This window comes from Elephantulus edwardii, unplaced genomic scaffold (assembly GCF_000299155.1).
Source record: "Elephantulus edwardii isolate Elephantulus edwardi_28Jun2011 unplaced genomic scaffold, EleEdw1.0 scaffold00145, whole genome shotgun sequence".
NCBI classification, from domain to species: Eukaryota; Metazoa; Chordata; class Mammalia; order Macroscelidea; family Macroscelididae; genus Elephantulus; species Elephantulus edwardii.
In genome coordinates, this window is record NW_006399895.1 from 5,931,974 (window position 1) to 5,946,501 (window position 14,528).

General features: G+C 41.5%; 1 protein-coding gene and 1 pseudogene across 1 annotated transcript in view; one reads left to right on the forward strand and one right to left on the reverse strand.

Annotated features, from left to right (window-relative positions):
* The window catches only part of MYZAP (myocardial zonula adherens protein), a 125,531-nt gene extending 121,121 nt beyond the window's left edge, over window positions 1–4,410 (reverse strand). Inside the window, exon 1 of the mRNA XM_006894531.1 lies at window positions 4,258–4,410. Coding sequence (XP_006894593.1) covers window positions 4,258–4,332 — 75 coding nt within the window. The 5' untranslated portion in view covers window positions 4,333–4,410. The remainder of the gene's footprint in view (window positions 1–4,257) is intronic.
* A 7,988-nt stretch (window positions 4,411–12,398) lies between these two features.
* Window positions 12,399–13,032, forward strand: LOC102851448 (annotated as a pseudogene).
* The last annotated feature ends 1,496 nt before the right edge of the window (window positions 13,033–14,528 follow it).

Here is a 14,528-nt window from a genome sequence, read left to right on the forward strand (position 1 = left end):
CTTTTAATTTCCTGGCTGCTGGTGCCAAGACTGTTGACTATGGAGCCAAGCAAACTAAAGCTGTGTACAATCTCAATCTCTTCACCATCCATCCTGATGCTGCCAATTGGGGTAGGTAAGAAAAATCCTTACTTTGAGCCACACAGTGAGAAACAAGCCCTAGGTGATTGGTGCATTAGCCATGCATCATGACTGCAGGTCCATTCCAGTTTTCCACAGAGGAAGCCTTTGAATAGAAAGAAGCATGACCAAAGGCAAGCTAGGAGATGATCCTTCTATCCTATTCCATCTTTCCTTTTTTTATGTGCCACTGAAGGTCCACAGAACCAACACCACCAGTCAACAATCTCTTCTTATCAGCAGTGCTGTCACCTCATGCCACCCTAGATGAACAACTTAACCTAAAATATTTGTCTGCATAAAAGCCACATGTGCCTTTCCCCAAAGTGCACAATTGGGAGGGAGGTGGGCGTGCACACACAGGGCTTTTCATTTCAAAGGCTCATTCAGCAGGATTAGGCAACACTTACAAAATTCCTTTCAAAATAGGAAGAAATGTCTTTTAAACATTTCTAAAATGCCCCCCTCCCCAGTCCCAGAGGCCCTCATACTAGAGATGGTTATTCTCCAGGCATTTTATCTTCCTTCTGTTGCCATAGATAAAACTATTTTTAGTACACAACTAGTTTGAAGGCAGACTTTTTTTTTTTTCAATTTCACAATCTCAGCTGGTTGGCATCCATAAATGCCTCTCACAGCTTTGCTGACCAGCTGACAGAAATTATCCTCCCCACCTTCTTTATTTTCCTTGAGCAATGATTTCAGATAAGGAGGAAGTACAAATTGTGGTGACAGACACCGAGCAAGGGTAACTGGCGACAGTCTGGTCTGGATACACCGCCCGTAGAGGCTGACTCAGAGAGCTCCCTGCTCAGCGTCAGCTCTCATCACCATTTCTGGTTGGCCTGACTCTCTCCTCTAGCTTGGCCTGATCTCTCTTGCAGTGCCCCATTAGATAATCTCTTTACAGTAAGCAGAAGTGTCATTTAATGGCTAATATGTCGTTGTTCAAGACTATCAGTCCAATGTCAGAGAAAACAGCTTGGACTTTATTAAAAATTTTCAGTTTCAGGAAACCTAAAGGATTACTTATTTGTCAACAACTTTATTTCCAAGACATCTTGATCTTGTTTTTCTAAAATAAGTGTTTGCCCTTAAACTAAAAAAAAAAAACCAAAACCACAAACCCCACCTCATTGCATCAGTTGATACTAACTCATTGCTGACACTCTCGTGGATTTTCTGGAGGCTGTAAATCACACAGGAGATTGTCCGTCTTTCTCCTGCAAAACCACTAGCGGATCTGAATCAGAAAGGTGCCACCTTTGTACTAGCAGTGCAACTCCCTGTAGACCATGCCACCAAATCTCCCTTTTGCTTTAAAGTGAGTCCAATGGACCATTACCATACACTCATGCCACATGTTCCATTTAGATTATGGAATTTCTACCTTTCAGTATCCTAATTATTACCAAATGCCCTCCAAAGTCTCACTTATCCTGCAAGACTAAACTAAAAAGTTGCTCCAGATAGCAGAGAACTTTTTCTGATGCCTCAGGAAAAACTTTTCCTATTAGTTTATTCAGAAGTTTGTAAACACTACAATCATCACTTGGTATGAAAGTAGCTAGAAGCAACAAGATCTACCATCACAGGCAGAATGGACCCTGGTGGATTTAATTTATTACTAAAGATCTAAAAATACCTTTCATTAAGTCAATTAATCCATAACAGATCACAGATTAATGCCCATCTCCACTTAAATGCACAGACGTACCTGTCACATTTGTGAATTATGAGCAGATGCAGAAACCACTTACATATTTTTCCAACATACCCAGTCCTACATAGTCTGATTCAGAGCCCTAAGACTTTCAATTCCCAAATGTTTCTGTCGTTTTATTCAAGACACAAAGTCTTCTTGATAGTGGGTCCCAATGTGTTAGATACCAAATACTTTATAAAGAAATGCTCAAAGGGGTTTGTGCGGGGAGAAGGGTGCAACAATGAATGAATGGAATCCCAAAATCTCTGTAGATGTTCACTGAAATGAAAAATAAACAACCTAAATTAAAAAAAAAAGAAAAGAAAAAGAAATGCTCAAAAGTAATATTTGAAGTGGGGGAATCTCTAGATATATTATCTGATATACTAATGATTGTGGTGTTGTTGTTGATGATGATTGCCTTCAAGTTGAGCACAACTCATAGCAACATTATAACAAAAGGCCTGAAGCCACTCAACAAGTATCAACATTTATCAAAGTTCATAGAGTTTCCGGAGGCATGTTATTTAGGATGTGGGTGAAAGGCTATATCCTTTCACCATGCCCATGCAATCTCTATGCTAAGAAAATAATCCAAGAAGTTGGACTTTGTGAAAAAGAGTGCACCATCAGGAATGGAGGAAAACTTATTAACGTGTAATAGGCAAATGGCATAACCTTACTTGCTGAAAGTGAAGGGAACTTGAAGCACTTACTGATGAAGATCAAAGACTTCAGTATGAATTCTATCTCAACATAAAGAAAACAAAAATTCCCACAATCAGACCAATAAGCAACATCATAATAAATGAAAGGAAAGCTAGAAGTTTTCAATGCTTCAATTTCATTTGGATTATTAATCAACGGCCATGGATGCAGCAGTCAAGGAATCAAGTAACAGCAAGTCTGCTGCAAAAGACTTCAAAGATGTCACTTTGAGGACAAGAGTTTGCCAGATTCAAGCCACAAATTTTTCAACTGTCTCTCATTCATGTGAAAACTGGACAAAAAGTAAGGAAGACTGAATAAGAATTGATGTCTTTTAATCACAGTGTTTGGCAAAGAACACTGAATATGCCATAAGGAAGGAACCGGAAGAAGGAACAATTCTATCTTGGAAGAAGTACAACCAGAAGGTTCCTTAGAAGAAAGGATGGCAAAACTTGTCACTTACTCTGGAATTGTTATCAATGTTATGTACCATGGAGTTAGAACAGACTCACAGCTGACTCTAAGCAGGTTCTCAGAGGCAGTAAATTGCACAGAAGACTGCCCAGCTTCCTTCTGCAGAGCTGCTGGTAGATTCGAACCATGTGCCTTTGGGCTGATAGAACAAAGCCTTACCACTAAGCCACCAGAGCTCCCCTGGACGTGTTATTTATTAGTAAGGATAAATCCCTACTGAAAGACATCATGCTAGGTAAAGTTGGGGGTCAGAAAAACCAAACAAACAATACTACAATACTAGATATTGTCTACAATATTAGAAAAATTAGATGGGGGTACCAAAGGTTAGGCATGGAATCAACCATTTGTTTATCCAACCAAGGGAGAAATAACGATTAGAGACGTCTCCGCCTAAGTAAATCAAACTAATGAGTAAGTACTGAATAACATGATAAACGGACTAACAAGGTACAAGCTAAGCCCTCTGGCAGTTAGCCTTTACAGCTAACTTTAGTGTTAATCTTGGAAGAGGGGTGGAATGTGAAAGCTATACCTTGCAGGTGTCTAGCATTTATTTTGCATAGCATCTGGAGAAGTGAGAAAAGGAAAAGCATCAAGGATTACAAGGAAATAGAGCACTTCCAAAAGTGCAACCTCTTTAGAGATGGTGCCCCGGGCTTCCACGGCTACACCTGCTGCCACAGTGAGAATATTAAAATCAGAAAGAAGAAAGTGATTTCTATAAACCCAAGCCTCACACAACTCCACTCCTGGGTAGCCCAGCTGTTGATTTCTAGATTCTAAGGTGGAGTCTCCCCCTTCCCTCTCGACTCCGTTAACTAGAATAGGCATTATTTGATCATGAGTAGAGACAAATGAGCCTTTCTTTTAATTGTAGAATAGGAAAAGTTTACATCTTAAATATAGTCACTACCTTTGGGTCTTAAGATAATGTCTCCCTTTTTAAGGTGATGCCACCAATAAACTTGGCTTGACTGAGGCGTCGGGAAGGAGAGGAAATCCCAGGGAACTCCAGAAAGTCCCCAAGTCCTCTCTTGGGAGCAGCTGGAGCGCCCCCAAAGATTCGAGAGGAAGAGTCACAGCAAAGTCCGAGCATAACTGGAAAGCTGTGTTCAGGGTGGGGCACTGGAGTCTGAGCTTTGCTCCAGGACCGGGTTGTGTGGGTCCCTATCTCTAGATTCCCACAGTGGAGGTGACCTGGACGGCGGGAACTCAGAAACGAGGCTCGGTGTTTAGCTACTCACCTTCCTGTTGGGGGTCCCGGGCGCTCTGGCTCCTCTCCCGGAGAGCAGGGTGACGGTGGACGTGGAGCGCTGCATCCCGCAGCAGTGGTCCTTGGCGGGAAGCCGTGGGGGCGCTCCTCCCGGGAGAATAAACGCGCTGGGCCCGCCCAGCCTGGGGCGGTGCACAACCGGCTGCAGCTCCAGCTGCGGCGCTCCAAGGCCGGAGGGGCAGGGCGGGGGCGGGGCCGTCTCGGGCGGGGCGGGGAAGAGGCGGGCTCTGCGGCGCCCAGAGCCCTTGCCCTACCGGTCCAGCTGCAGTTTCTGCTGAGACCCGGGCAAAGTGGAGCGCTGAGTCCTCCCCACCGACCCCCATATGGCAACCTGTAAGGGTCACTGCTGGGGTGAGAAAGGGCCCCGGACATCCCAGGTGGTCTGGAGCACCGTCCCAGGATCTCTATCACCTGTGTTGTCAAGGTCTGCCTGTTGGCTCAACCTAATGGCTCATTGCCAATTGTGTCCAGGTCATCCATTCAGTATTTACCGGGTGCCTAGCTCGGGAATCACTGAGTCATAAATTACTCTCATGTCATCCTTTCAGTATTTACTAAGTGCCTCACACGTGTTCCCCAGCAGCCAATACTATCAACCAGCCCCTGTCCTCATGGAGTTTGTCACACAGAAGGTAGGAAGGGCCCTAGCATGGCAGAGAAGGAGATGTACTCTGTGTGTGTGCTGTGGGACCACAAAACCAGGCCTTACGAGCCAGAAAAGTCCTCCCAGAGGAGCGATGGCAAGACTAAGACCTGAAATACAAGTATGATGGCAGCATAGAGTGTTAATAAAAATTGTTCATATTTATTCAATGATTACTTTGGGTTGGGCGACCAAACACTTTGCATTACCTCATTTAATAATCTTCACAACCAGCCTCTGAGGTAGCACTTTATTATCCTGTATTTTTATTCTGTAGTTGAGGACACTGAGTCACCGAGGACTGGCTAACACACACGACAAGCTCCACACTCTAGGACATGAACCCCACAGTAGTAACTTACTTGTTCATTCCACTGGCCCTGGCAGAGGGAAGAGGGCATTTCAGGATAAGCGAATCACATGTGCAAAGATGGCAGGTGGGCACAAAAGACCAAGGCATATGTTTTAAGAAACAGGAAATATCATAGAGCAAGGGATAAAAATTAGGGAAGTGCAACAGAAGAGAGAAGAGCCCAGATGCCTACCTGTGCTTAACTAACAGGCTTAGCTTTTACCCTCAAGACAAATGTTTTTAAGTAGGGGCTGGCATAATCTTTCTATCCATTCTGCAAAGTCCAAGTAAACATCGCCTCCCACAGAACTCTCCAGATCCTTCATGATCTGAGAAAGCTCACACTGGTGGAGCTATTTGGGATCATTCTCGTGTTAGAGTTATCTATGGGTGTCTGTCCCTGTCTCAGACAGTGAACTACTAGGGGACAGGAGCCAGGCCTTTCTGAAACCTCAGAGTTACACCAACAGGGAACATGCTCAATAAATGTTGTCAAACAAAATTCCTAATTATCCTGTGAAAATCAGTGGTCAGACAGATAACTGAAGTCAGTGCATAGATGTGACTTTCCAAAGATACACAGGCGTGTTTTCACCACCCCATCATTGTCATCATTTTGCCTCACAATGACCACAGAAGATGAATGCTATTATCCCCATTCTGCAAACAAAAAAAAATGAAGGTCATTAGATTAATGAAGAAATGAAGACATTAGATTAATTATTAGAATTGCTGTGATTAGACTTCAGGTCTACTGCCTTGTTACCATTCTCCTCCTTAAATTCCCTATCTACCCAGTTGCTAAAAATAATAATAATTACTATTAATAATAATTCCCTCCTATCCTACTTCTACATAGCAATGTTTGGGAGAGCTTTGGAAGATTGAAAACTGATTCTAGGTTTCATTAAAAATAGGTCAAAATGAGGCTGTTGGAAGCTACTAAAGATTGGCAACATCTGCATGATTACTTCAGTAGGCTAATGATGATTATTGTTTTGTTATGTTGCCCTAGGAGAAAGGAAGTGGAGTACTGTTCAGAATCAAAATAGCCTGGCATCATCAATGTTTATTTATATTATGGTGATCAACTAAGGACCCACCCAAGAGAGTCAACACTTAGAAAAATTATTTGTCCATGGATTCACTGTCCCCTAGGTGTCTGTGTCTGTCCTCTTTGCATTATTGATATAATACTTTTTCACCCTGTATTACAGCTTGTTAAAAAACACCTGCCTACTCACTAGCTCTTTGCAGGAATTGGATCCGGTTTGCATCTCTGTCCAGCATAGTAACTGACATATTGTAAGTGCACAATCAATGTAGGATGAATGAAGAAATAACATCACAGAGCAGTATTTCAACTCAGTCTTGATCAAGTGAAACAGAAACCAAGATCTTTGCTAAACCAAAAGAAGCCCTAGCTTTAAAGATGGACCACTGTCTCTAATCAACTTGCCAGCTAAAGCAACCAGAGCCTCAGAATTGTCCCAGCCAGCACAGTTCTCCCAATTCTCACTGTCACTGAAGACTTTAGTGGTGTGATTGTGCATATGGCAACTCTATTTCATACTACAGTGCCTGCCAGGACAACACTGGCAACTTTAAACTTAACTTATTACCGTGAAGTCTGAACTGACTGAAAGTTGACCCTTGCAAGTTCTCAGAGACTGTAAATCACACAGAAGGAGACTGCCCATCTTTATCTCATGGAGCTACTGGTGGAGTCAAACGACCAAAAAGGCATCACCCTTGACTTAGCAGCGCTACTCCCTAAGAACTATGCCAATAGATCTCTCTAATACTGAGAAGCTAAGGTCATAAGAAACTACAAGAAAGAAAATGAGAAAGGGGAAGCCACACAAAATGGAAAAGAAGAGAAAGGGGAGGCAAGTGGGAGTGGCGAGACAAATAGCAAGGTAGATCTAGAATGGGGAAGAAAAAAAACAATAAAATCATATAGGTTTCTAAGAGTCATCTCAAGGACAGAAGCGAAAGAAAAAGGATTGGGGAAAATATAAAATTAAAAAGAAAAGAAAAAGGATTGACTCTCTTTTAAGGAGGACTTCCTGGGCTGGAAGTCCTCTGGGATCTATAGAACTAAAAGCAGTAAACATGGTGTGGGTAGGAGAGGCAAAGTAAGGGCACCAGTGAAGAAAGACCACTCTGTTCCCTTTAAACATGCAGAGTCCTCACTATATACATCCTAGTTATAGAATAGGATGCATACACATATACAAGGAAGACTTGTTAATATGACTATTATTCAAATAAAGACTCTTACAGTCAAGGCCAAAGAGGAGGAAATTAAAGATTTTTATCACATTTTGCAACCCAAAATTAACCAAACAAGCAAGCAAGATGTGCTTATGATAATTGGTAATTGAAATGCAAAAGTTGGAAGCAATGCAAAAGGAATTGTAGTCATAAAATACAGACTTGGTGACAGAACTGAAACCGGAAATAGGATGATCAGATGTTGTACATTCAATGATTTATTCATCTCAAATGCCTTTTAAAAAAGAAAAAACACAACGGTTGGCTTTACACACGTGCCTCACCAGATGGACTACATAGGAATCAGATTTACTACATCAATGGAGGAAATTGTTGGAAAAGCTCAAAACCAGAACAGATGCTGACCATAGGACATACCATCAGTAACTCAAGTGCAAGTTCAAATTGAAACTGAAGAAAATGAAAACAAGTCAACAAGAACCAAAATATAATCTTGAGTCCAACCTACCAGAATTTTAAAAATCATCTTAAGACCAGGTCTAAAACACTGAACATCAATGACTAAAGTCCAGATGAGTTGGAGGATGATATTAAGGATGTCATCCATGAAGAGAGCAAAGGTCAATAAAAAGGCAGAGAAAGAAAAGACAAAAATGGATTTCAGAAGATACCCTGAAAATTGCACTGGAGTAATGGACAAAAGGCAAAACAAAGAGAAGATGAAATAAGAGAGTTGAACAGAAGAAGATTTCAATTGGCAGCTTAGGAAGGAAGACAAAGCAAACTACTGTAACGAAATGTGTCTCTACACCTAGAATTGGAGAATAAAAGGTGAAGAACTCACTCAGCATTTCTCAAGCTGAGGGAACTGAAAAACAAATTCAAGCCTCCAGTTATATTACTTAGGGATGCTATGGGCAAAATCTTGAATAATCCAGGAAATACCAAAAGAAGATGGAAGGAATGCACAGAGTCATTGTACCAAAAAGAAATGGCCAACACTGAAATATTTCAAGAAGTGCCGATTGATCAAAAGCTGATGTTAATGAAGGAAGAAATTCAAGCTGCACTGAAGACATTGGCAAAAAATAAAAAGGCCTTAGGAATTGATGGGAAAACAATTGAAATGCTTCAAATGATAGATGCAGGTCATGGTCACTACTAGTCTATGCCAAGAAATTTGGAGGGTAGCTGCCTCACCAACTAACTGGAAGAGAGTTGTATTTGTTCCCATTCCCAAGAAAGATGATCCAGTAGAATGTGGGAGGCACTTAACAACAATAACATCAATATAGAGATCAGTTGGCCCAGTGGACAGAAAGCGATGCTACCAAGCCAAAGGTGGTTGACTTTTAATCCGCGGCCCTTGGGCCTGTCTTTCATTGTTTTTGTTCAAACATTCCTCTAGGTCGTATAGGCCTTGTGTGTCCACTTGACGGTACAGCGGTAACTTGTGGTTGCTGTGAGGCTGAACACTGTGACACTGATGTGTCAAATGTGTTAATGGTTGGTTACCCAATGAGGACAGTGTGGGGTGGAGCTCCCCAATTAAAACAAGCTTGGAAGCAGGAGTGGCATCCACTTCCATAATAGCTTGCCTCTGGAAACCCTATGAACCTGGAGAGAGGATGAAAGACACACAAGCATTGAGGACTCTCCTTCATAGAGTCACTATGGATTGCCTGTGACTCGATGGCACTTAACAACAACAACATCACATATAAATAAAATACTAAGGATCATTCAAAAACAGAACAGTACATTGACAGAGAACTGCCAGATTCCAGCTCAAGCTGGATTTAGAAGAGGCCAGCCATGTCAGCAGGGATGTCACTGCTAATATCAGATGAATCCTGTCTACGTGTGCTTTATTAACTATGCAAAAATATTTGACTGTGTGGATCATAACACATTATGGCTAACATTGAGAAAAAAACGCAATTCCAGATACTAAATTGTGCTTGCACAAAACCTATACTTAGACGAAAGACTATTGTGTGAAGACAGCAAGAGAACACTACATGGTTTAAAATTAGAAAAGATGTGCACAGGATACTCTTTCTCCACACCAATTTAATATGTTGAGCAAATTATTTAAGAAGAAAAATGTGGCATCAGGATTGGAGTAAGACTCATCGATAAGCTTTGTTATGCAGATGACAGAACCTTGCTTGCTAAAGGGAGGATGACTTGAAGCACTTGCTACAGAAGGTTAAACACTGCAGCCTTCAATATGGATTGCATCTCAATGTCAAGAAAACAAAAATCCTCACCACTAGATCAAAAGGCAACATCATGAAAGGAGGAGAAAGGATTGAGTCTGTGAATGACAACATCTTACTTGGATCCACAATCAATACACAAGGTACCAGCATTCAAATCAGATGTATTGCACTGGGAAAGCCTGCAGTCAGGGACATCCCCAAATTATTGTGGATCAATGATGTCAGTTTGAGGACTTAGGTGTGCCTGATTCAGGTCATGGTCTTTTTTGTCACTTCCTATGCATATGAGAGTTGGACAATGAGGTTGACAGAAGAAGAACTGATGCCTTTGAACTGTGGTATTAGAAAGAGTGGTGAATATCTTATGAACTGCCAAAAAAACCAAACAGATATATCATAGAGAAGGTACAGCCAGAGCGCTCCTTGGAGGCAAAGATGATAAAGCTTTTTCTCATATACTTTGGGTTATTCCTTAGAAAGGAAAATCATGCTTGGGAAAGTAAGAGGGGTGGCAAAAGAGAGGAAGACCCTTGACTCCACGGATTGACACAGCGACTGCAGCAATAGACAAGTGTATGAGAGATTATGAGGATGGCATGAGATAGGACAGCATTCACATTGGTCATTTGTAGAATCAGTATGAACTGTATTCAACTCAATGGCACTTAATAGCAAGAATAGACCTCTCCAGGGTCACCAGCTCATTGAACATAATCTTGCTGGTTCACCAGTTAAACCAATCCATGAACAGCACCTCCCTGAGATAATGGGGATGGAGACCTGCCACTGTGTGGACAGGAACAGGCACCAGGGAATGGAATGACAGAACTATCTTAGCAATTATTCCTTCCGATCCACAGTAAGAGTCACATATTCCTAATACAAAAACCTTCGGCCATTGAGTTAGTTACAACTTACAGGGATGCAATAAAACAAAGCAGAACCGCCCCTTAGGGTTTCCAAGACTCTAAATCATTATAGAACCAAACTACTTCATCTCTCTCCCATAGACCAGCCAGTGGATTTGAATCACTGACCTTTTGGTTAGCGGCACAACATATAATACACTATGCCAACAGAGCCCAATATTTAATCTATTGCACCACCACACCTCCTATATTCCCTATAAACCACATTTATTTTCATGAGTCAATTCCAACTCATAGTAAACCTCTGTTGTTCCAAGGCTGTAAAATTTAACAGCAGAAAATTACCTGTCTTTCTCCTAGCAACAGCTGTGCTAAATTTCTCCCTTGGGCATGTTGTTAGGTAACATTGAACTAACTATAATGAAAACCTTTGACATCCTTATGCTCTAGACCATGTTCAAGCCCATGGTTGTAGTTATTATATGAATTAATGTCATTGAAGGTCTTAGAGTTTTCCACATATCGGTGCAAAAGTCCCATATTTGCTTAAAATGAATTTATCAATTACTACTTATCCTCTCATTTAGGTTCCTAGAGTTCTGCCACATATCCTGTAGGCCTGTGCTTTCTGCACTATCTTTATTTCTCTCCTCTGAACCCTCCTCAAACTCTGTTTGCATCTTTAGGTGTGAGGCTGATGATGGACCCCCTTCTTCAGCAATGTCCTGAATGGCAAAGGCCAGCACTACTTCTTGAACTGCTGGAGGTGGACAGAGATTAGGTGGATCTATGAAAGCTAGGATTCCCGGCACTCTGTGCCCTCTTCACTCATATCTCTGAAGCTTCCTTTCTTCTTCCTCTTTCAGCTGTGACAGCATCCCAAAGCTCTGACATAGTCTCCCATTCTGAACACCAGAGACCAAACTTTCACCAGTACAGCAAAGGACATAGTTCCAAACCAAGAGCCAGGGTGTAGAATTACAAAGCCCTTTTGGACAAAATAGAATGAGAAACACCACAGATTCACAGGGAGTCCGAGAAGAATAGACCAGTGTACAAGGATAAGGGAAACAGGCTGAGAGGAACTCAATATGCCATCCAAGTCACCCAGATACACGGAGCTTATAAACCTGTCTAGACATGGGAGCTGGAACAGTGGCTGACCCTCCCTTGAGACACCAACTTGCTGAAAACAATCCTACTGGCTCATCAGCCAAACTAAGGAACAAATTAGCAACCAGCAGAGTTATAAAAAGCCAATTCATTGAGTAGTTGTGTACCAAGTGCCTACTATGTGCCAGATCCTGGGGGCAGAGAGAAAATAAGACACAGACTTTGTTTCCCAAGAGTCCATAATCAGTCTGGGAAGCAAACACAAACACACACACACACACACACACACACACACACACACACACACACACACCTTAACACTACTTGAAAAGTCCCCTGGGCAATACGGTTAATTAATCTGGCTAATAATGGAAGAGTTGGGAAGTTCAATCTCCCCAGAGTTGCCATGGAAGAAGGCTCTGGTGGTGTACTTCCAAGAAAGTCAGCCACTGGTAACCCTAAGAGTACAATCAAAAGTTTGCCTTAATATATAATTGACTCGGCCAGTGCCGGGACGCGGACCTGGCATGTCAGCCTGGGCTTGCATACTGGTGAGCGGGGGCACTGATGAGGAGTGGGAAGAGAAGATGTCTTTGGCGTGGGCGTCTGGGCCCTGCAGAGGCGCAGGGAGGCGTTGGCGCTCGCGTTGGGGAGCTCTCTTTGCACTCCATTATGGATCCAAGTCGGCTGAGAGAACGAAAGCTGTTCAAAAACCGAACTCTTTATTCTCCAGCCATCGAAAAACACTCAGTATCTTCTGAGTCGTCATCATCATCATCATTGTTAAAGAAGAAGAAAGCAAAGCTGGAGCATGGAGCATCTTTGGGCTCCAAATAAAATTCTGATCATACAAATGGATCATTTAACTTGAAAGCTCTCTCAGGAAGCTCTGTATATAAGTCTGGAGTACTTGCTAAGATTGTGAACCATATGAAGACACGGCATCATCAAGGAGATACACATCCTCTCACTTTAGAAGAAATTTTGGATGAAACACAACATTTAGATATTGGACGCAAGCAGAAACAATGGCTAATGACTGAGTCAACATTCCCAAAATTGAAGTAACAGATGGGAAGTATGCCTTCAAGGCCAAGTACGACTTCAAAGATAAGAAGGCTCTGCTTAGACTCTTAGATAAGCATGGCCAGCGAGGCTTAGGAGGGATTCTCTTAGATGACATAGAGGAAGGAATGCCCAGTTCCCAGAAAGCTGTCAAGGCTTTAGGAGACCAGATACTACTTGTAAATCGATCTGATAGAAGAAAAAATTTTTTTTCATTAAGAGCTGTCAGTTTTCTGTGGATGAAGAAGCTGTAAATCACATGGGTGGAGACTGCCTGTGTTTCTCCTGAGAAGCAGCTGGTGGACTTGAACCATGTGTCTTGGGTTGGCAGTGCAACTCGTTACCCACTATGCCACCGGAGTTCTCTCAAAAGTAATATAAACGAATATAAATGTAAAATAAGTGATAAAATGATACTAGACACCAAAATAGTGATTGTTATTGTAGCTTGCCAAATAATTACTTTTGGTTTTCAAATGAAAATAAATAAAAAAATATTTTCTTAAAGAGTAATTTTTAATAAATGCATTTACAATCTTGTTATTCTGTCATCTGGCTCTTGGTACTCAAGTGGTACTTACAGATGGAGTTTTAGTCAGCCTGGAGTTACTCCGAGGGCCATTATTTATTTTAGGAAGCCAGGAATTATGCTTTTGTAAAAATTGTGGATGTCTAACAGTATTTTGAATGTAGTTCCTTCTCAGTCCTTATTTATTAATTAAACAAAAATTTAAAGATAAAAAAAGACATAATTGACTCAACAGCAGCTTATTTACCATGCTCAAAAGGCTTAAAACGCATCAATTGCATTTAACTTTCACAGCATCTCTTTGAGGAAGGTACTTTATTTTTCAGATAAGGAACTCTGGTCACAGAGATGTGAAGTGACTTGTCGTAATAACAGCACTAGTAAGCACCAGAGCTAAGCTTCAATGAAAAGCAAAACAACTCCAGAGAGTTCTATGCCCTTGTACATTCACCTCACATACTGAGATAGGGTTCAAACTCAAGACATGTCCAAAGATCTGTAATGGACAGAGAAGACAAGAAGCAAAGCTGTATCAGAGCTGGTTGTAAAGAAGGAAGAAAAGAGCAAAAGTATTCCTGACTGAGGGACCAGAGGATCTGGGAAAAGCCCACGTGTCAGTTCAGCATAAACTTCAAAACAGGACAGAATACAACAAAGTAGAGCTGGTAGATTTCAAAAGGCCTTGATTAAAATTTATATATAGGTCATAAGGAGCTATTGACAGTTTATGAGAAGAACAGCAGCATAATCAGACTTACATAGTAGAAAGAGAAGGCAGAGATTTCCAGAAAAATACTTGAAAGTCTACTGAGTAATGCTGACATGAGATAAAGGGACTCTGAAATAAGAGATAGCATAGGAAAGGAGGAGACACACTCCAACAACATCCACAGAAAATCAGCAGAACTTAGTAACCAGCTGGAAGAGTGAGGATTTTGTACTTTATGTTCATGAGTAGTCAACCAATACTTCTGTAGATCCTGGAGAAAGGGAAATCAGTCAAGAAAATGAAAGAAATTATGATGATTGATTACTTTCTCAGCCATGGAGCTTCTCTGTGCATCAAACACAAGGAGTATATTTGGAAACCTGGAAGAAGGTATCCTTGTGAATTTTCCAAGTGGCTAACTAGCAGACACAAAGGTAAAAATCCTGCATACTTATTTGTTCAGATAGACATCTCAGTGACTGTCTCTAAAAGGAAACAG